The 18,513-nt window shown below is 53.3% G+C and overlaps 1 protein-coding gene across 1 annotated transcript in view; it reads right to left on the bottom strand.

The window, feature by feature from the left end:
* The window catches only part of ZCCHC24 (zinc finger CCHC-type containing 24), a 58,925-nt gene extending 41,025 nt beyond the window's left edge, over nucleotides 1-17,900 (bottom strand). The window contains exons 1-2 of the mRNA XM_010963227.3: nucleotides 17,450-17,900; nucleotides 5,411-5,611 (exon numbers count right to left, since the gene is read on the bottom strand). Of these exons, the coding sequence (XP_010961529.2) occupies nucleotides 5,411-5,611; nucleotides 17,450-17,695 (447 nt within the window). The 5' untranslated portion in view covers nucleotides 17,696-17,900. The remainder of the gene's footprint in view (nucleotides 1-5,410; nucleotides 5,612-17,449) is intronic.
* Between the last annotated feature and the right edge of the window lie 613 nt (nucleotides 17,901-18,513).

Below are 18,513 nucleotides of genomic sequence, written 5' to 3' on the forward strand. Positions count from 1 at the left end.
AGAGAGCTCTAAAGGAGTAACAGTCCTAGGTCTCATTGGAGTTGTTAGTATAAATCTGAAGCAGATTCTGATGAGTTAGGATGGGTAAGGTAAGCCCTAGAGCAACCACTAAGGAAATAGTTTAAAAGACTAGTGAAAAAAATAATTAAAGAAATTAAAATGTTATATTAGAAAACTATCACTTAATGCAAAAGGAAACAGTGAAGGAGGAATAGGGGAGCAAAAAAGACGTGAGCAATTTAGAAAAAGTAAAGTGGCAGACCTAACTCCAACTACATCAATAATAGCACTTATCAAAAGACATTAACAATAGCATTACTAAAAATGTAAACGGATTAGGCAATCCAAACAACAAGCAGGTATTGCCAGATTGGCTAAACAGTAAACCAACATCTAACTATAATGCTGTCTACAGGAGACATACTTTAGATCCAAAGATTATGAACAGATTAAAAATAGGAGGATGGAAAGTAGAAAGCAGAAGGACGGGAAAAGATCTACCATGTAAACAGCAACCATAAGAAAGCAGGCTACACTAACACCAGACAAAACAGACTTTAAACCAAAAAATGTCACTAGAGATAAAGAGGGACTTTTACAATGATAAAAGGATTAATCCAATTATAAAGGATTATACATTATAAAAGGAAAATACAATTATAAACATAGATGTACCTAATATCAGAACACCAAAATACACGCAGCAAAAACTGACAGAACTGAAAAAAAGCACCAGTTCAACAGTAACAGAGATGTCAATACTCCTGTTTACAATAATGGATAGAGCTGGGCAGGACACCAACAAGGAGACAGAAGACATAAATAACATTATAAATCTATACTCCACCCAACAGCAGCAGAATACATTCTTCTCAAGTGCACACGGACCATTCTCCAGGATAGCCCAAATGCTAGGCGAGGAAACAAACCACAACAGATTTAGAAGCACTGAAATAATACAAAGTATTTTTCTGAACCACAGTGAAATAAAGTTAGAAATCATTAAAGAAGATATTTGGGAAACTCATAAATATGTGGATATTAAACAACACACTCCTGAGTGACCGGTGGGTCCAAGAAGAAATCACGAGGGAAATCAGAAAATACCCTGTGATAAACAAAAATGGAGATATAACACACCAAAACGTACGGAATGCAGTTCAGGGGGAAATTGATGGCTGTAAACATCTACATTAATAAAAAAGAAAGATGTACAGTCAGTATCCTAAACTTCCACCTCAAGAAACTAGAAAAAGAGCAAACTAAACATACAGCAAGCTGAAGAAAGGAAATAATAAAGATTATAATGAAGAATTAAAAGCAAGGACTCAAAGAGCTATTTGTACACCCATGTTCACAGCAGCATTATTAACAAAAGCCAAAAGATGGTAAAAATCCAGTAGTCCGTGGATGAATAAATGGATAAACAAAATGTAGTACACACACACACACACACACGCATGCACACATGCTGGAATATTAGTCAGCCTTAAAAAAGGAAAGAGCTACAACATAAGTGAACCTTGAAGACATTATGCTAAGTGTAATAAGCCAGTCACAAAAGGACAAATACTGTATGATTCCATTTATGAGGTACCAAGAGTAGTGAAATCCTTAGAGACAAAGTAAAACGATGCTTGCCAGGGGCTGGGGGAGGGAAGGAGAGGGAATTATTGCTTAATGGGTACAGAGTTTCAGTTTTGCAAGATGAAAAGAGTTCCGAGGATGGATGGTGGTGGTGGTTGCACAACAGCGTAAATGTACTTAACGCCACTGAACTATGCACACTTCAAAATCGGTAAGATAGTAAATTTAATATTATGTGTATTCTACCATAATTTTAAAAATGATTAAAGTAGAAAGTAATGAAATAGAGAATAGAAAAACAATAGAGGATACCGACTAAACCAAAGGCTGGTTCTTAGAAAAGTTCAACAAAATGGACAAACTTTTCGCTAGAATGACCAAGAAAAAAAGAGAAAACGCAAATGACAAGAATCAGAAATGAAAGAAGGGGACATTATTACCGACTTTCCGAACATAAGAAGAATTATAAGAGGATATTATGAACAACTGGATGCCAATAAATTAGGTAACCTAGATGAAAGGCACAAATTCTAGAAATACACCAACTACAGAAACTGACTCAAGAAGAAACAGAAAATCCAAACAGACCCAAAGCAAATAAAGAGGCTGAATTAGAATTTTTTTTTAAAAAAATCTCCTGACAAAAGAAAGCCCAAGTTCAGGTGGCTTCACAGCTGAATTCTACCAACCATTTAAAGAATTAACATTAATTCTTCCAGGAAATAAAACAGGATGGGGACACTTCCCAAATCGTGAAACTGATAAAGGCTACTACATGGATGAACTTTGAAAACAGCGCACCGAGTGAAAGACTCCGTCACAAAAGACCACGTATTACATGAGTCCGTTTATATGAAATGCCCAGGATAGGCAAATCCATAGAGACAGAAAGTCAATTACTGGTTGTTAGGGGGTGGGGGAATCAGAGGACGGTAGCTGAAGAGTCTGAGGTTTCTTTTCAAGTGACAAAAATGTTCTTTGATCATGGAGATGGTTGCACAGCTCTGTGAAAATACTAAAAATCATTGACTTGTATATTGTAAATGGTTGAATTATATAGTATGTGAATTATATCTCATTGAAGCCGTTACCAAAAACAAGGATTCCGCTTTTAAATGTGATATATGCCAAGTTCTTACACAATCGTTCATTTGAAACAAAGGTTTCCACTCGTTCCTTCCTTCAGGAAGACTTATACTGAGCACCTGCTACACTGTGGGGTATCTGGGTGGCATAAGGGTGCAGAGATGAATTTAGCCCAGCACCTGCTCCTGGGGCTTGTGGTCAGGTGAAGGATGGGGAGCATCCAATTATATTCCGGCCTGCCAAAATACTTAGCATCTTGCTGGGTAGGTGCACTCTGCATTGTGATGAAAGGGAGACAAAAATAATTATAGCCAACAGTTACTGAGCGCTTACTGTGTGCCAGGCATGGTGCTAAGCACTTCTCCTGTATTATTTCTTTGAGTCCTCACAGCCATCCTCTGCGTTAGCGTTCTCACTAGACAGTGAACCTTGTGAAGGGGGGGAAGGAGAACCTCGGATAAAATCACTTTTGAGATGGGGCTGGAAGAAGGCTTCCAACAGCTCAGGGGAGAAACTGAGGCTCCACAGACCATGGGAGTCTCAGCCTGGAGCAGCACGGATACTCAAGGAAGCAAAGAGCACCGAGATCCCAAGAGACCAGGGTTCTCATACATGTTCTGCCCTCTTCTCAGCACGTGACCTCTCCAAGACTCTGTTTCTCCAACTGGAAAATGGGGCTATTACTCCTACTTCTGCCAGAGTTAAAAGCCCTGCACAAGATAAGGGAGGATGCTGTGTGACCCACATCAAGGAAGGGTCAAGGTTAATGCCCTCTGTGCCCACAGTCGGAAGAGCGCTGGCCCCATCTGGGAGAGGGCATCACATGCACACACACACACACACACACACACACACACACACACACACACACACACCTTCGCCATCCCTCTGCCTCTGATTCATCATCTGTTGCCTTTGGATGCTGGTCTCCCTTGTCCCATCAACCTGCCCACCCCACTCAAGCCCCCCTCCTCCTGGAAGCTTTCCCAGGTTGCCAGCTCAGCACAAGCACACCTCTTCAGAGCCCCAAGAGCCCCTACTGGTGTCCAACTGCCACCTGCCCGCCAAGTTAAAATCCTCACTCCTCTACTGACTGGCTTGATGGTTCTGTGTGAGACCTTCACTCACACAAGGTGTCCCATAATATGAGGCTAATGAAAGCACTTGGCACACCGGGCAGATGTGAACGCTGAGTGAAATGCTTGAAGAGTGCTCAGCACAGCACCTGTCTCCTCCTTGAATGGGGCAGGGTCCTGCTCTGCCCTCTTCCCAGGCCATAGGCAGGAGACAATGTACAGAAGGTTTTGAGGTGTTGCTGTGAGTGACTGAGAGCCAGCAGCCCCAGTGCTGGGGGCTCAGTAGGGAAGGCACAGGGGCTGCCATGGGCACATCCTTGAAGATCAACCAGATCCTTAGCTGCCCTTTGGCCCCTCATCCCAACCCAAGAACCCCTGGGGTGTAGAGGCTTCACCCTCTGCCAGCATCTCCTCATGCCAAGGGCCCTTTGCTTAATGCATATTTTGAGGCTAGACAGGGCCCAGGGGCAGGCCATCGTCATTGGGTCAGCTCCCACTCTGCAGGGTCTGGGGTGGGACTCTCTTGGCCAGGAGTAGGGAGGCTGAGATCACTGGCTGAATCACCAGGCTCTGACTAGAACGCAGCTCTGGGCTGGGCCTGACATTCTGCATTTCTAACAAGCTCCGGGGCGACACCAGTGCAGCTGCGCCCGGCCACACATGAAGTAGCAAGGACCTTAAGCACGGCATGGTCATTTCTGAGAAGAGTGGTGATTGACAAGTGCACCTCGGCCTCCCGCTGGTCCTGGAGGGACCCAGCCCTGCCCAGCCACGCCCTCGGCTGCCAACATCTGGAGAGCAAGGCCACGTGGATTTTCTGAGTTTCCAGGATTCCATTTCCATTACATGGATTAAAAAGAAAGTGGTACCACCTTATAAAAACAGTGGAAAGTATGGGGAAAAAAAAGGAAAAAAAATCATTGATAATCTCATCCCGTATTTAAAACAACTGTTAACATCTCTCCCCAGGATTCCAAAGTCACGTCTGTCAGAGAGCCAGGTATCCTCTGGTGAGTGGAGTTTGCCCCGGGAGCCCCGCCTTGTCACGGCGAAGCACTGGGTGAGAGATGGGGACCACTCCCGACCTTCTCCTGGTCCCTCTCACACCCCAAGGGAGCGATGCCCAGCCCTGTGGTGCCTGAGGCTTTCTCTCAGACCTATCGTGAGGGCACAGGTCAGGGGCAGGGCCATCCCCTCTCCCTCACGGGCAGCAGGAGGAGGAGGAAGCACTGCTGCAGAGGAGGCCAAGCGGGGTCTGGGGGAGGGGGTGCAGCACATCTGGATTCCTGGCCCAGAGCCTGCATTCCTTCCCGGTGAGTGGGAGGTGATGGGCTCTCAGGAGAGCTGTGAGGAGGCTGCCGATCCCCTCCTGCCGCACTGTAACAGGACCCACCTTGGCAGGAAGACTACTGGGGACTCAAAGGCCCAGAGCCTCATTCTGGGGTCCCCCATCCAGACTGCTGGGGGGCCCAGTGCAGTCCCAAGTGAGCCCTGTCCCATCCACACCCGCCAGCCTCGCCTCCGAAAAACCAGAGGGGACAAAGAGGTGGAGACCAGCGGCCACGGGGCCAGGCGCTCATGGAATGGACCCTAGGTGGCTGCTCCACCTGCTCCACCCATGGAGGGCAGTGCACAAGTGAGTCGGGGCCAGGCTGCCTTACCTGGGGGCAGTCCTTGATGTAGTGTCCTTTGTTGAAGCACAGGTGGCACAGGTAGTTGGGCGGGGGCCGCTTGCTGGGCTTGCGGGTCTCGGAGGTGAGGGTCAGGTCCGAGAAGTGCTCGGTGAGGGAGCTGAGGCCGTCGGCGATGTTGTTGAGGGAGCCGTAGGGCGAGGCGCTCTTGTACACGCTGCTGCTCAGGGCCTGCGGGGGACAGAGGCTGTGAGGGCTCCCGAGGCCTGGCCACTTGTGCTACTGTGGCCTCTCGGGAAGTTCCATAGGCCACACGCGCGCACGCACACACACACACACACACAATCATACTGATCCTTCAGCCATCTGCGGGCTCTGGCTTCCTGGAGCCTGCAGTCAAATCCTAACTCTAGTTGTGTGTCCACAGACAAGCCATTGACTCCATCTGGCAAACAGGAATAATGAAAGCTACCTCCAAGGGTTTCTATGAGGCTAACACGAAGCCTCGCATGTAAAGCACTTTATTTCCTGCCTGGCACGTAGGAGCCACTCAGTACCCGGGGACGATGACGACGGTGAGGATGGTGATGACAGTGACGATGATCACTAGTTCTTCACACATCACCAGGGGGTGAGAAGCGCAGCAGAAAGCAGCACGTCTTGCTGTTAGACCCGGGGCTCTGCCACGTACTGGTGGAGTGACTTTAGACAGCGGCTCGCAGCACTGTCTCCACCGTACAGAAGAGAAGACTGCAGTCCAGGACTTTGCCTGGCCTCTGCGGCCCGAGGGCTATGCGGACCGTGTTCCAGGAGCCCACAGCCGGGCCCAGGCCAGCTCTCGGGAAGCCCGGGGAGGAAGCGGCCCACCTCTCTCACCTCTCCCACCTCCAGTTGACAGGAACCAGATGTCTCGCCTGGCTTCAAAGCAGACGCGGCCCAGGCCCCCTCCTGCTGCATACAGCCTCTATTTATAGGAGTCACGGGCTCTGGGCGGCCAGGCACACTGGAATTTAGCAAAGGTGGGGCCTGTGGTGAGGCTGGCAGGGAATGGCCATAGGCCCCCTCTCCTGGGGCCAGGACAAGGCTGCAAAGACGCAGCTTCCCTGGAGACCAATGACAAATCTGGGCATGGGGCTTGGGCATCCCTGTCCCCAGCTCAGGTGCCCAAGGAACTACAGACCTTGGGGAGCCTTGGGTCTCATGGAGAGACGCAGCCTTCCTCATGGGGGTTCCCCGGATCACATGGAGGAGGGCCCCTGAGAGGAAGATGCCTCAGGCTCCCTTACAACGTTGGGGAAACAGTGGTCCAAGGCAGGGACAGTCCTTTCTGCATACCCTCAGTGTGGGAAGAGGGGAGGTGAGCTGAGAGCTGGCCCCAGGGGATCAGACACTCCTCCTTCAAACAGGACAGATCCCATCCCTCACATATCTGCCTCAGCCTCCCAACTCTGGGGGTCTGGCACTCCTCCCTAGAGCACATAGCCCTCACTCTTCTTGGCTCCCTGGACACCCTGCTATGTCACTCTGGGCCAGCCTTTTACCCCTCTGGGCCTCTGGTCCCTCTCATGTAGGTTTGGACCACAGTCTGGAGTCTGGAAGGAGAGACAGAGACACCACATCCAGGGCAGCCCAAGCCCAACGCAGAGCTGGCCTAGAGTGACTGGGCATGGAACTCAAAAGCTCCTAATGACCATCTCTGCTCTACCACTGCCCAGGGCTGCCGTGAGCCCCAGGGCCCAGGGAAGATCCCACACAAACGTGCATCCAATCTGAGGGTGACTCTCCAGCTCTCAGATGGCTCCAGGTGGAGTGGACCATCCTGAGAGGCAGAAGGTCCCCCATCCCTGGAGGTATGTGAGCCAAGGCTGGACAACCTTAAGAGGTGGAGGGAGGGTCCCAAAGGAAATGGGATTAGAAGATGACAGTAACATACATTGAGTACTTACTGCGTCCCAAGCACTGGAAGATAGCTGATGCTTACCATAGTCATTGTCCCCATTTCACAGATTAAATGACTGTGTCCAAACTTGTACTGAATGACTGGGAAACTTTTAACAAATAAGCTTTCTGGGCCCCACCTTAGACCTATCAAAGCAGCCACCTGGGACTTGAGGACCCAAAATCTGCATTGTTTTATCATGGTAAAATACACATTACATAAAACCTAGTCTTTTTAACAATTTTTAAGTGTGCAGTTCAGTGGTATTAAGTATAGTCATATTATTTATTGTACAGTCATCACCACCATCTGTCTCCAGAAATTTTTCATCATTCCAAACTGGAAACTCTGTCCTCATTAAACACTAACTCCCCACTCCCCCTTTCCCCAAGCCCAAATCTGCCTTTTAAAGCTCCCCTGGGGCAGCTCAGGTACAACCCGCCCAGCTCTACCTGACCTTGGGAGCACCTGGACTTTTCAACCATCAAGGTCTCTCCCTAGCTTGACTCTACACCTCTCTCCACTCAAACTGGTCTGAGGGAGGGCAGAATCGCCCCAGCCTCCCAGAGAAAAGTTCATCCAAACAAGAAACTTGAAGCTCCAAATGGTGTGACTCACCCTCATGGCTGGGAAATGCAATTTCACAAATAACAACCCTCTTATTTTTTTCTTTTCTTTCTTTTTTCTTTTCTTTTCTCTCTCTCTTTTCTGCCCCCCTCCCCCCACCTCTGGGTAAGATTTAAGCAAGTCCACAGGAATCAGGGCTGTTTTGGCAGCAAACTGTCAAGAGGAAAGGGAAGTTTGGTGGGTGCCAGAAAGTGCATTAATTACACCCTGAAAAACCTCTCCCCCGTCTTGTGGCCACACATCCCTGCCCACGGGCGGCCCCGTGGGCATCTCTGGGCAGCCAGAAGCCTCTGAGCAGGCTGTTGTCTCCCTGGTGGCTTGACATCCCCCACCGCCTCAGGAGGGTCACAGCTTTGCCCCTCAGGAGGGTCACACAGGCAGCTGCAGGTCAGAGAAGTGAGGCCAGAGCTCCCCGCTCACCACCTCTCCTTTCCCCATCCAGGGTGCTCTGGCCTGTTCCTCATGGCCATGCCAGCTCCCCGCCTCCAACCCCAATTCAAGACGACACCATGAAAGGACAGAGCAGTCAGATGACCCAACCTCACTCTCAAGTTACAATGGAGAAACTGAGGTCCAGTGGGGCCCAGGGGCACAGACCTGGGCACACAGCCACGCCTAGGGCCAGAAGCCCTGCTTGCCGGGGGCTGGAAGGGTGGGTGGGGCAGCAAGCTGTTTCCTCTCAGAAGCCCCGAGGAGCTCGGGCCTTGGAGGTGAAAGGCGAGCTGAGCTCTGGGCCATTTCCACAGCCTGGGGGGACTGGACGAGCAGAGACCAAGACACACGGAGCTCCGTCCCGCTTCCTGTGGAGCCGGGCCGGGCCTCTTGGGTTGCCCGTGTGTAAAATGGAACAGGGAACAGGGAAGGAGGGCGAACTTGATGATACCTGCGGTCCTGCATTTTTTAAGGTCCAGAAACCTAGGTACCGAAAGACACTTCCCGAGCCTGGTATGCAGAAGGCACTTAATCAACACGGGCACCATGCATCCCAAGTGCTGCGCCTGCAGCTGGAGGGCAAGGTTGGGCGGGGCTTCCCTTTACCAGCCAGCCCCTAACTCTGCAACAGCTGGGCTGCTCCCCTCAGCGTCCCACAGGCAACGTGCTTTTCTCCCTCCAGTTCGGCACTTGCTGTCCACCCCCACCCCAGGATGTGCATTCTGGGTCCAAACCCCTCCAGGACCTGGCTTGTGACCTGGCTCTTACGCTACTGGTGTGGCCATGAACCCATCCTTCCTCTTGCTCTGGCCTGGGCTCCAAGGGCTGATGTGGAGAATATATGTTCAGACGCGTCTAAGGCCCCACAGGCCACAGAGGCCCCAGTCTCCTCCAGGGGCCTCCCGGACCTCCCGGCTGTAGCTCTGTCCCTCAGTGCCGTAGGCTAGTGTGGGGACCACCCTGTGACACCTCTACCCTTGCCTGAGGCGGCTCTGAAGTCTGTCTCTAATCTCTTTACCCAGTGATACCTCCTCATCTGTTGGCGAGGCAGGACATTCCCGAAGGCAAAGATTCTGCAACCCTCTGTTGCCCTAGAGCGCAGACTGTTTCTGCTGCTCCCTACGCCCAAGACTGTGCTGCAGACAGGTGACCACAGGCAGGAAAGGAGCAGCACTTGACAAAGGTATGGATGCCCCAACACCTTGAAGGATTCAGGTTGGGGTCTCCGAGTTCCCTTGGGCTAAAGCTGAAGGGCGCCCTCACCCAAGGTTTGGCTGCTCTGGGCACTGGTTGAGGGCAGCCCCACTTGTGTGGTGAGTGGAAGCCTCTGAGCCAACTAGGCCCAAATCACCAGCCTGGGGGAAGAGACCACCTCTCCTTCCTCCCTGGGTCAGTGAGCCCAGCAGCTAGCAGGAAGCATGGGAGCCTCGTGCCATATGTAGGGAACAAAGCATCAGATTCCTGCCCATTGCTGGAACTCCTCCAAGCTTCTGGCTTGGCTGTTAGGGAAAGTTAGGTGGGAAGACTCTAAAGTTTACTTTGATTCTACTTGTGTCAGATACTTGACTGGATCCTTTCCCTCTCTTAGTCTTTTACACCTGGCAAGAACACTGATTGGATGGGCATTTTTGGCCCTATTTTAGAGAACTGGAAACTGAGGCTCAGAGAGGCAAAGTAACTTGCCCAAGGTAACACAGTGAGCATGTAGCTGAGAGGATATTCATACCTAGATTGGTTGGTCTGTTATATTTTAGCCCCTACATGGCCTCAAAGGCTTGGCTTCACCTACGGGAAGGGGAACCAGAGGAAAACACCAGTTGTGGACCACTCTCCTTGGCACAGGGGCCCTGTGATATCCCCTTGGCCCTGGCAAGAAGAGGCACCAGCTTCTCTGGGCTGTGTGAGGGGGTTGGGCCCTGAGGTGGGTGGTTCTGCTGAGGGATTTGGGGTGAGTAAGTAGAGATTTCCAGGGCTGACTTAGCCTGACAAGCTGTGCTCCCCCTTGGCCTCCTCCCAGGACAGAAAGAGGGCACAGCGGGAGGGTACAGGCAGGAGTTAGGGCAGGTGGGCAGAAGCTTCCGAGAGCAGCCTAGGGGGAGAAGAGAGAGGTGCAAGAAGATAGGAGGGACAGCAGGAGGGGTGGGAGCAGCACCACAGGGGAGGCCACGGCAGCAGGTAGCATCTGAGGGGGTCTGGCTGAAGCAAATGTGGGTCCTGCTGCCCCCTGGCCCAAGATGGCCCTGGAGGAGGAACGCTGTCAGCCCCAGTCCCCGTCTCTGCGGGGGTTCTTTCACCCGCTGAACCTTCTGATGCCTAAAAGCCACCCCTGTACACACTCCACGCACACGCACAGACAGGCGCATGCGCACATATGCACACATATTCGCACCCACACTCCTCTCTCTCTGAGACAAGAAACCACACATCTCACAAATGACTCCACCCCTTCTCCAAGGAGCTCTGCACTTCGTCTACCCCTAGGGTCTATCGGCTGGAGCCCCGGGGGTCGAACCACACACATCCTATACCACAAGCGGGGGTGGATGTGGGCTGGGATCAGGGACAGATGAGACAGCGGGTTGTCAAGGCTGGAGCTGGCCAATGGGAAAGTGAAGCCACACCTGCCTGGACTGAGGGTTTCTCCAGCCACGCTCAGACCCCGCCCAGCTCTGCTCCTGTTCTCAAGGTCCAAAGCTGACCTGTGGGCCAAGAAGGTCACAGGGTGAACCGTGACAGAGGTGGCAACCCTCCACTCAGGACCCCCAAGGGCACCATTGCCTCCTGGAGGCCGACTCACCCCAGGGCACCGTACACATAGTTCCCGGGACCCAGCCAGAGCTTGATGACAGATTCGAATTTAAATAAGCACTCAGTGTTCTTCTTGGTACAGGGAGTCCAGAGACAGAAATTTGGGGAAAGGGCCGGGGGAGGGAGGAGTGCCGAGGCAGCAGGACAAAGAGCGGATCCAGGGGAGACTCCCCCTCCCACTCGTCCCTCCTGCTCCGCCCAGGCCACCTCTCACCTGGTAGGTGCACACGTTTCACAGCCAGATGCCTGCTGCCCAGCTAGAACATGAGCACTGGGGGCCAGACTGCCTCTCACTTCTAGAACATGTCCATTGCACGAAAGCAGAAAGTGTGAATCAGAGAACTTGAGGACTAGAGGGACCCTACTGCTTAGCCAGTCTAGGGGTAAAAACCACTGAGGCTTGCAGCCTCTATAGCAGGGGGCCTTGATGTGGGATCCACTGTCGACATGAAGGTGCCATGATCCCCTTGGAATCACGTGCAAACACGAGTGCTGCGTGGGCACGGATGCGTGGGCTCTGTGCACTGTGCTGCGGAGAGAACTCTGGCTGACTTTAGATTCTCAAAGAGGTCCATAACCAAAGAAGGCCAGGAACCGTTAGCACACCTAAGCTTCTGCTGCAACACCTCTGGGGACATGGTTTCACTACTCCCAAGTCAGCTCTTTAAAATTTATCAAGCAATCCATAAACGCTTATTCTGAGAGAGAAAACAGAAGGCTTAGGGACTGAGGAAAGGGTTCACAGAGTCGCAAGTCTGGGGAAGGAAGAGGAGAGAGTTCAAGTTATCCATTTACCCATCGACTTAGCAAACGTTCACTGAGCAGCTAGTCTGTCCCAGGCACTGACCAAGCAACAGACGCTGGGATAATGAAGCGGAAAAAGACAAGATCCCTGTTCTCAGAGTGTTGATAACGTAGCTAATGAGACAAACACATATGGTACATATTTCACAGCAATAACAATTGTTAAGACATGCTTTACCAGAAGCATGTACCACTCATCCGTCATGGTACACAGCTGAAGGGAGGTGTGCTCCCCACAGCAGCCAGGTAACGCCTTCAGGGAAGAGACATCTTCCTGTGCCATAAAGAAGTTAGAATCTGTTGGTTATGTAGGGGCAGTCAACAGCAGGAGAAGCAACAGCAAGTGCAAAAGTTTAAAGGAATGGCACTGCTTGGTGTTTTCAGAATTCTCAAATGGACCGGTATGATCAGAGGAGGACAGAGAAAGATTATATAACACCACCATACACACACAGAAACACACACACACACACACACACAGAGGACAGATCAAGCATCTGGAGACACAGGCTGGAGCCCTGGTCTTGCCACTGATTTCCTGACTCCATCTTCCTCCTCTGGAAGAGCCTTGTTTCCCCATTTCCTCATGGACAATGGGGATGCTGCACACAGTGTACACTATGGAAGCGCTCACTGTCCATCTCCTCTGCCTCTCCCAGGCCGGGACACCCTTGGACTCACATCGCATGGAGCTCCATGCTGGGTTTCTGGGGAGTGGCTGGAGTAGGGACATGACAGGAAGCCTGGGACCCATGACCAATGCCTACCACTCCTCAGAAGTTTGGGTAACATCAGAGGTCCTGAGGCTTAACAGAATATCTTGATCATTGCTCCTCCACTGGGGTGCAGAGCATGATCCAGGTAAAGCCAACCGGACCAGCAGGACGAGCCACAGACAACTGTGGTTGGGACGGAGAAGAGTTTCTAGATTGAGCTCTGCCACTGACTCTCTGGGTGACTTGCCAGGTCTCTGTTTACTCTTCTGTAAAATGGAAGCCATGAAGAAAAAGATGCCAAGAATAAAGCACCACCAAGAGTAAGGGATGCTACTCAAAGGCAGTCTGCTCCCAGGGCCCTTCGCTTGGTGCTGACAGCGCCTGGCTCTATGTCGCTGCTAATTCCTTATTACTGAGGCTGCCTGCTTTCCTCCCTCCCACCTGACTCAGAAGGTCCATGAGGTGTGGTCTCCCCTCTGAGGCTAGGCCCACCCAGTCAACTTAATTTGCTGGAGGGAGGGTCAGGCCACCCCAGCCAACAGGCACTCCAACAACAGGCCCCCTTGCCTGAGTCAGAGCTCAGCTTCCCAGGTCTGGCCAGAGAGAGCCGGGCGTCCTCCCAAGCTCCCAGCTGGGCTGGAATGGCCCTTCCTCCCTTAAAAACTTCAGAAGATGGTCAATACCTGGGGGCCTTTTTTTTTTTTTTTTAACTTTTTCTTTAAAAAAAAAAACAGACCTCATGCATACTAAGCGTGCACTTTACCACTGAACGATACCCCCAACCACTACCTGGGGATCTTTTAAAGCAGGACTCTATGGTCACCCCTCTGAGGGTTCCAACAGCCCCATGTATGCAGAAGCCTGAACCCCTGTCTGATAAGTCTTGTGAAACTTTTGCTGCTGTTCTCACATCTCCAACGGGTGGATGAGAGAGGCGAAAAGGAGGGGGTCCTCAGGAGATAGCATTAGGACCCAGGGAGGGCACCTGGGTTAACAGCTCCAGGAAGAGCCTCCTAAGAGTTGAAACTATCCAACAAGAAAGCAGTCTGCTTCAACAGAGCATTCCCTGAGCCTGGAGATGCTCAGAAGAATGGTGGCAGGTGTTCTGTGCCAAAAATGTACTCCAGTCAGATAGGTATGGAAAATATTGGGTAGAAGAAACGTTAGCCAGTTTTTAACCACAGGACGTCTCAGAGCCTTTACTGTGCTAGTGGGTGTTATGTGTCTCCAAGGGAGGACGCAGTACGTTCTGTTTGCCAAATGTATTGACCCCAAAGCCCTTCCCCCAAACCCGCCAAACATCACTTGACAGTAGGGCTGCATCTTCAAGCCACACCTGTCTCTGGAGGAAGAGGGAAAGAAAAGAGCAGTCCTAAGTATCTGACCTAGAATGGGATGCTTCATCTCCTTTGAAGGGGTACAGGGACTCCCCAGGAGGGGCTCTCGGCATCCGTCTGAGGTGCCTGAAAGCTAATGCTCAACGTGGGGGTAACTCAGCTTTTCTGGAGGTAGAGTCCCACGGCCCCTACACTGTTGTGATTTTAAATTGCAAACAAAATCTGGCAGGGAAGATCCCCATGCCACCCAACCCTCACCCCCTCTAAGACCTGGGCTTCCTCAGTACCGGGACAGAGAGAGGAAGGGCTCACCCAAGGGCCTCACAAGTTTCTCCCAAAAGATATAAAGTTGTTGCCATAGATCAGGGCTTGAAACGGGTTCACAGGGTCCAGTTTCTAGACCCAGAGGCCTTTTAAAAAACTGCACAAAGTACCCGTGTCTGCTTTGGTCTGGCAGCCTTAGCACAAGCCAAGAAGCCGAGGAGCCCTCACAGGCATCCAAGTCACCTCCTGGTGCTTGTTCCTGCACTTGCCTATGAACTCTGCCATCTCCCTCTCTGCTCCTCGGGCCAGTGTTCCACTCAGAACCCTTGGCTTATCTTCAGCTTCCAGAGCGGAGGTTCCAGGGGCACAATGGGCTTCTGTGCCCCTATGTCCTCAACCCCCACCCCCCTTCCCCGCCCAAACCCCAGCTGCATTCATGGTGTTTTGCTATTGTGGTGGGAGCAGCCTGGGGGTGGTGCAGGAGGGGGTGGGCTCTTGGCACAGGGACCGGTGCAGACAGGCCGTGGTCAGCGGTCAGCATGCAAGTCACATCCGCAGGCACTGCCACCAGTCCTGCCAGGCTTCACACAGAATGGCGACGTTCCTGGGCCCCTGGGTCCCTTCGTAGAGTCCCCTCCGGCCCACACACAACTTGCTTCCTGTCCAACTAGCCCCTTGATGGCATTCAGGTGGGGGTAATTTTTCTTGCCTTCTCAGCTGGTTGCTATTTTGGAGCCATATTAGGTCACCAGCTAAGCCCTGGACGCAGGAAAGGCTTGTCCCCAGGAGCACAGCTGGGGCTTCAAGAGGGTTTAGGAGGCAAAGCGGGTGTGGGGGGTGGTGGTGAGAGTGAATGAGCCTGAAGCCAAGAGAGTCTTCCGAAATTCAGCAGGTACAGCCCTCCAGCCCCCCCCCCCAAGAAGCCACTGGCCCGTGAGCAGAGGAGAAGCCCCTCCTACCTCCCCTCACCCAGCCTGTCTGTAGACACATCCTCTCCTGCCTGTACACCTCTCACATCCCACACACATCACCCTGGGGGATAGCAGGGACTACAGCCTATTTTACCAGTTTTACAGATAGGTAAACTGAGGCCCAGAGAGAGATGAGGGTTCCTCCAAAGTCAAATCATGAGAGACTTTTTTCCATCATTGCTCGAGATAACCTTTATCAGCTCCTTCTACACCGGCTTCAGCAAAGGAACATGCCTCTTCATGGGGACACTGAGGTAAAAAGCAGTGAAGTGACAGGAGGCAGGTCTCACTGAGACTCAGCTGGGATCCTGGATGCCAGATATTTCCAAGAGGAGGCACAGCAGCCTACCCTCACAGGGCACACTTGATGACCCCAAACTCCCAGGCCCTCTTAGCAGAGACCCACATGGTGGGGGGAACAAGGCCAAGATAGGGTGGGAGCAGAGGGGGACTAGTAGAGGCTGATTAGAGACCCCCATTTGACCTGTGAGTCATGGTGACCCTCCTGCCTTTGGGCTCCCACCGGGCCCCCATGAAATCACCCACCATTCACACTGTATCATCTTGTCTATCTTCTAATCCAGGCCCCCCCACCCCGAGCCTCTGACTGAATCCCCAGGGGGGCCACGCAGAACTCAACAAATGTTCAGTAAGAGAACAAACAACTGACAAGCCCCAGGCACTGAAGAAACACCCCACAAACTGTCCTCCAAAACCACTGGTCACAGAAGCCAGTTCCCCGAAGAGGTGGCAAATGTTTTTACAAGAAAGAAAGATTCCCAGCCAAGAACAATTCCTCACGGGGAGAGAGGACTTTCCAGACTCATCTCCCCTAGCTTTGCCCAAATGGCCCAACACAGGTCAGCCAGCCCTTCTCTCTGCTGGCCTAGTGCTGGCCCAGTTCTAGGCCTCAGGTCAAAGATTTACGCGTCCAGGTCTCCCCTAGTCAATAACGGCCAAGCTGAATACAGTACGGGGCCAGAAAGGGCAACCCCCGGTCTTCCCTCCACTCCATCCCCAGCACACTGGTGCATACACAGGCCTTCTCCAGCAAACTGTTAAGGAATCTGACTCTCCTGAAACTAACTGGTATGCCGAGGTCTAGAAGGGAAGTACCCCTTGTGGTTGTCCTCCACCCCGCCCCTTCCCCCTGCACTTTTGCTGAGAGCTGCCAGAAGGAGAGTGAGTGAAGGCCACAGAAGGGTGTCTGCAGTTCCCAAATGAGGCAGGACTAAGCAGGAGTGGGCCCAGGAGGAGCCTAGCTGAAGGGAGAGAGGGTGGTATCCAGGAAGGCTCTGAAGACCTCTCAAAGGGTCTGGGAGGTCCTGGCAATCTGTGTATTTATCTAGCTGGGGAAAGATGCACTGCCCCTCCAAATTTGTAACTGAATCCACCCAACAGGCAAACTTTGCAACAGCAGCCCGCCCAGGTTTCTGGAGAAGGCACTGGGCAGCTGGAACCTCTCCCCCTATCTAACCCCCCTCCCAAGAGCTCGAGAGGATTTCCCTTTCATTTCCTTCCAGGCTGGGAGGGCGGGGGACAACGCAGTCTGTGGGGTCAAGCCCTCAAAAACCACTTCCTATGTGTCTGGGGGAGGGCCAGAGGCTGGAGGATGTATCTGGGGGTCCCTGTGTGAGAACAGCAGGAAAGGCCCTCCGGGAGAGTCACTGCTCTCCGGGGTGCCCTTCGGGTCGGGAACCACCGAAGTCGGAGGAGAAAAGATTTTAGGCCCCTCCAAAGGAACTCAGAGCAGAATCCACAGTCTCCGTCCCAGCCAGCGGTGGCCAAGAGGGGGATGGGGTTGGGCGTGGGAAGGACACTTGGAAGGGGCTCACCACACAGGCCGCGCCCTGGCTGTCTGGTGAGAATCCGGAACCCACCCACCCAGCGGGGCCCCCCCAGTCCCCTAGGAGCAGGGCGACCCTGGCTGGGAGACGGAGCAGGAGGGCCCCGCCCGCGCCTGAGCTACTCCCGGCCGGGCTCAGCGAGGAGGTGACGCGCTCCCGGCGCCCCGGGGACTTCGAGCGGCGAGTTTGGCAGAACTGAGCGAAGCCAAGCCAAGCAGGGCCGGGCAATACGGAGCCGGGCCAGGGCCAGGCCAGGAAGAGCCGGGCAGATAGGAAAAGGCCCGGCGCGGTCGACGGAGGGCGGGGGCGCGCTGGGGCACCCACCTCTCCGCGCTGCAGCTGGAAGAAGCTGTTGAGATAGCTGGAGTGCAGGGGTGAGCCCAGCTGCTCCGGGCGGCCCTTGCCGAAGGCCAGCTCTGGGGGTGCGGCGCCGGCGGGCGGCTCGGGCCGGAAGGCATCGAAGGCGCTCGCCTGGTGCGTGTCCTGCAGCGACAGGTAGACCCAGTTGAGCAGCTGGGCCGGCTGGTACACCGAGGCGGCGCTCGTGTCGATGGCCGACAGCAGGCTCATTTTGAGGCGGCGGTGCCGGCCCACCCCTCCCCGGCTACCCGCTCGCGCCCCCACTCCCAGCGGAGGGGCGGGCACCGGGGAGCCTGCGCCCACTGCCCGCCGCCCTAGCCCTGACGGCGATCGCCTGCACCCCGCGCACTGCCCGCTGCCCGCAGCCGCCGCCGCCGCCTCCCCCCGACTGCAGCCGCAGCGCGCGCGGGCGGAGGAAGGAGGCAGCGAAAGTTGGGCAGGAAACTTTTGGGCCCGCCCCCTCCGTGCTGTCCGCCCCGCCCAGCGATCCGCTATCCGCCTCAGTGCTGACCCTTTCGGCAGCCGCTCCGGAGGTGGGGTCCTTCGAGGCCCCGCTCCTTCTGGCGCCCTCCTCGCCCTCCATTGGCTGTATTATTGAATATGGAGTTGTGGGGGCGGAGTGAGCGGGGAAAGGGAGTTCATCTACATATGTAGCACTTTGCAGGCCCGCCCGTGGGCGGTTCCACGTCCCAGGCCCCGCCCCACCGGCCCCCTCCCGCGGCCAACCCAGCTCCCGGAGCCCGCGGGAGCTCAGTGTTGCCCTGGCCTGATCAATCCCGTCTCACTCTGCTCTAGGCTCTCTTCTGTCTCTCGTTCTTTCCAAAAGCTTTCCAATTATTTCATTTTCACCTTTCCCCCCTATTTCTCTTCCTCATAATCCCTCCTTTCTCTCAGAGTAGTATCTCCTGTGTCCATCTTCTCTCTGTCACTCTCGTCGTCTTTCTCTATGGATGTCTCCGACTCTCTCTGTCTTTGGTCTTGTGTACTTTCGCCTGTCTGATGTGTCTCTGTCTCTCCCCTTCCCCTCC

Source organism: Camelus bactrianus, chromosome 11 (assembly GCF_048773025.1).
Source record: "Camelus bactrianus isolate YW-2024 breed Bactrian camel chromosome 11, ASM4877302v1, whole genome shotgun sequence".
NCBI classification, from domain to species: Eukaryota; Metazoa; Chordata; class Mammalia; order Artiodactyla; family Camelidae; genus Camelus; species Camelus bactrianus.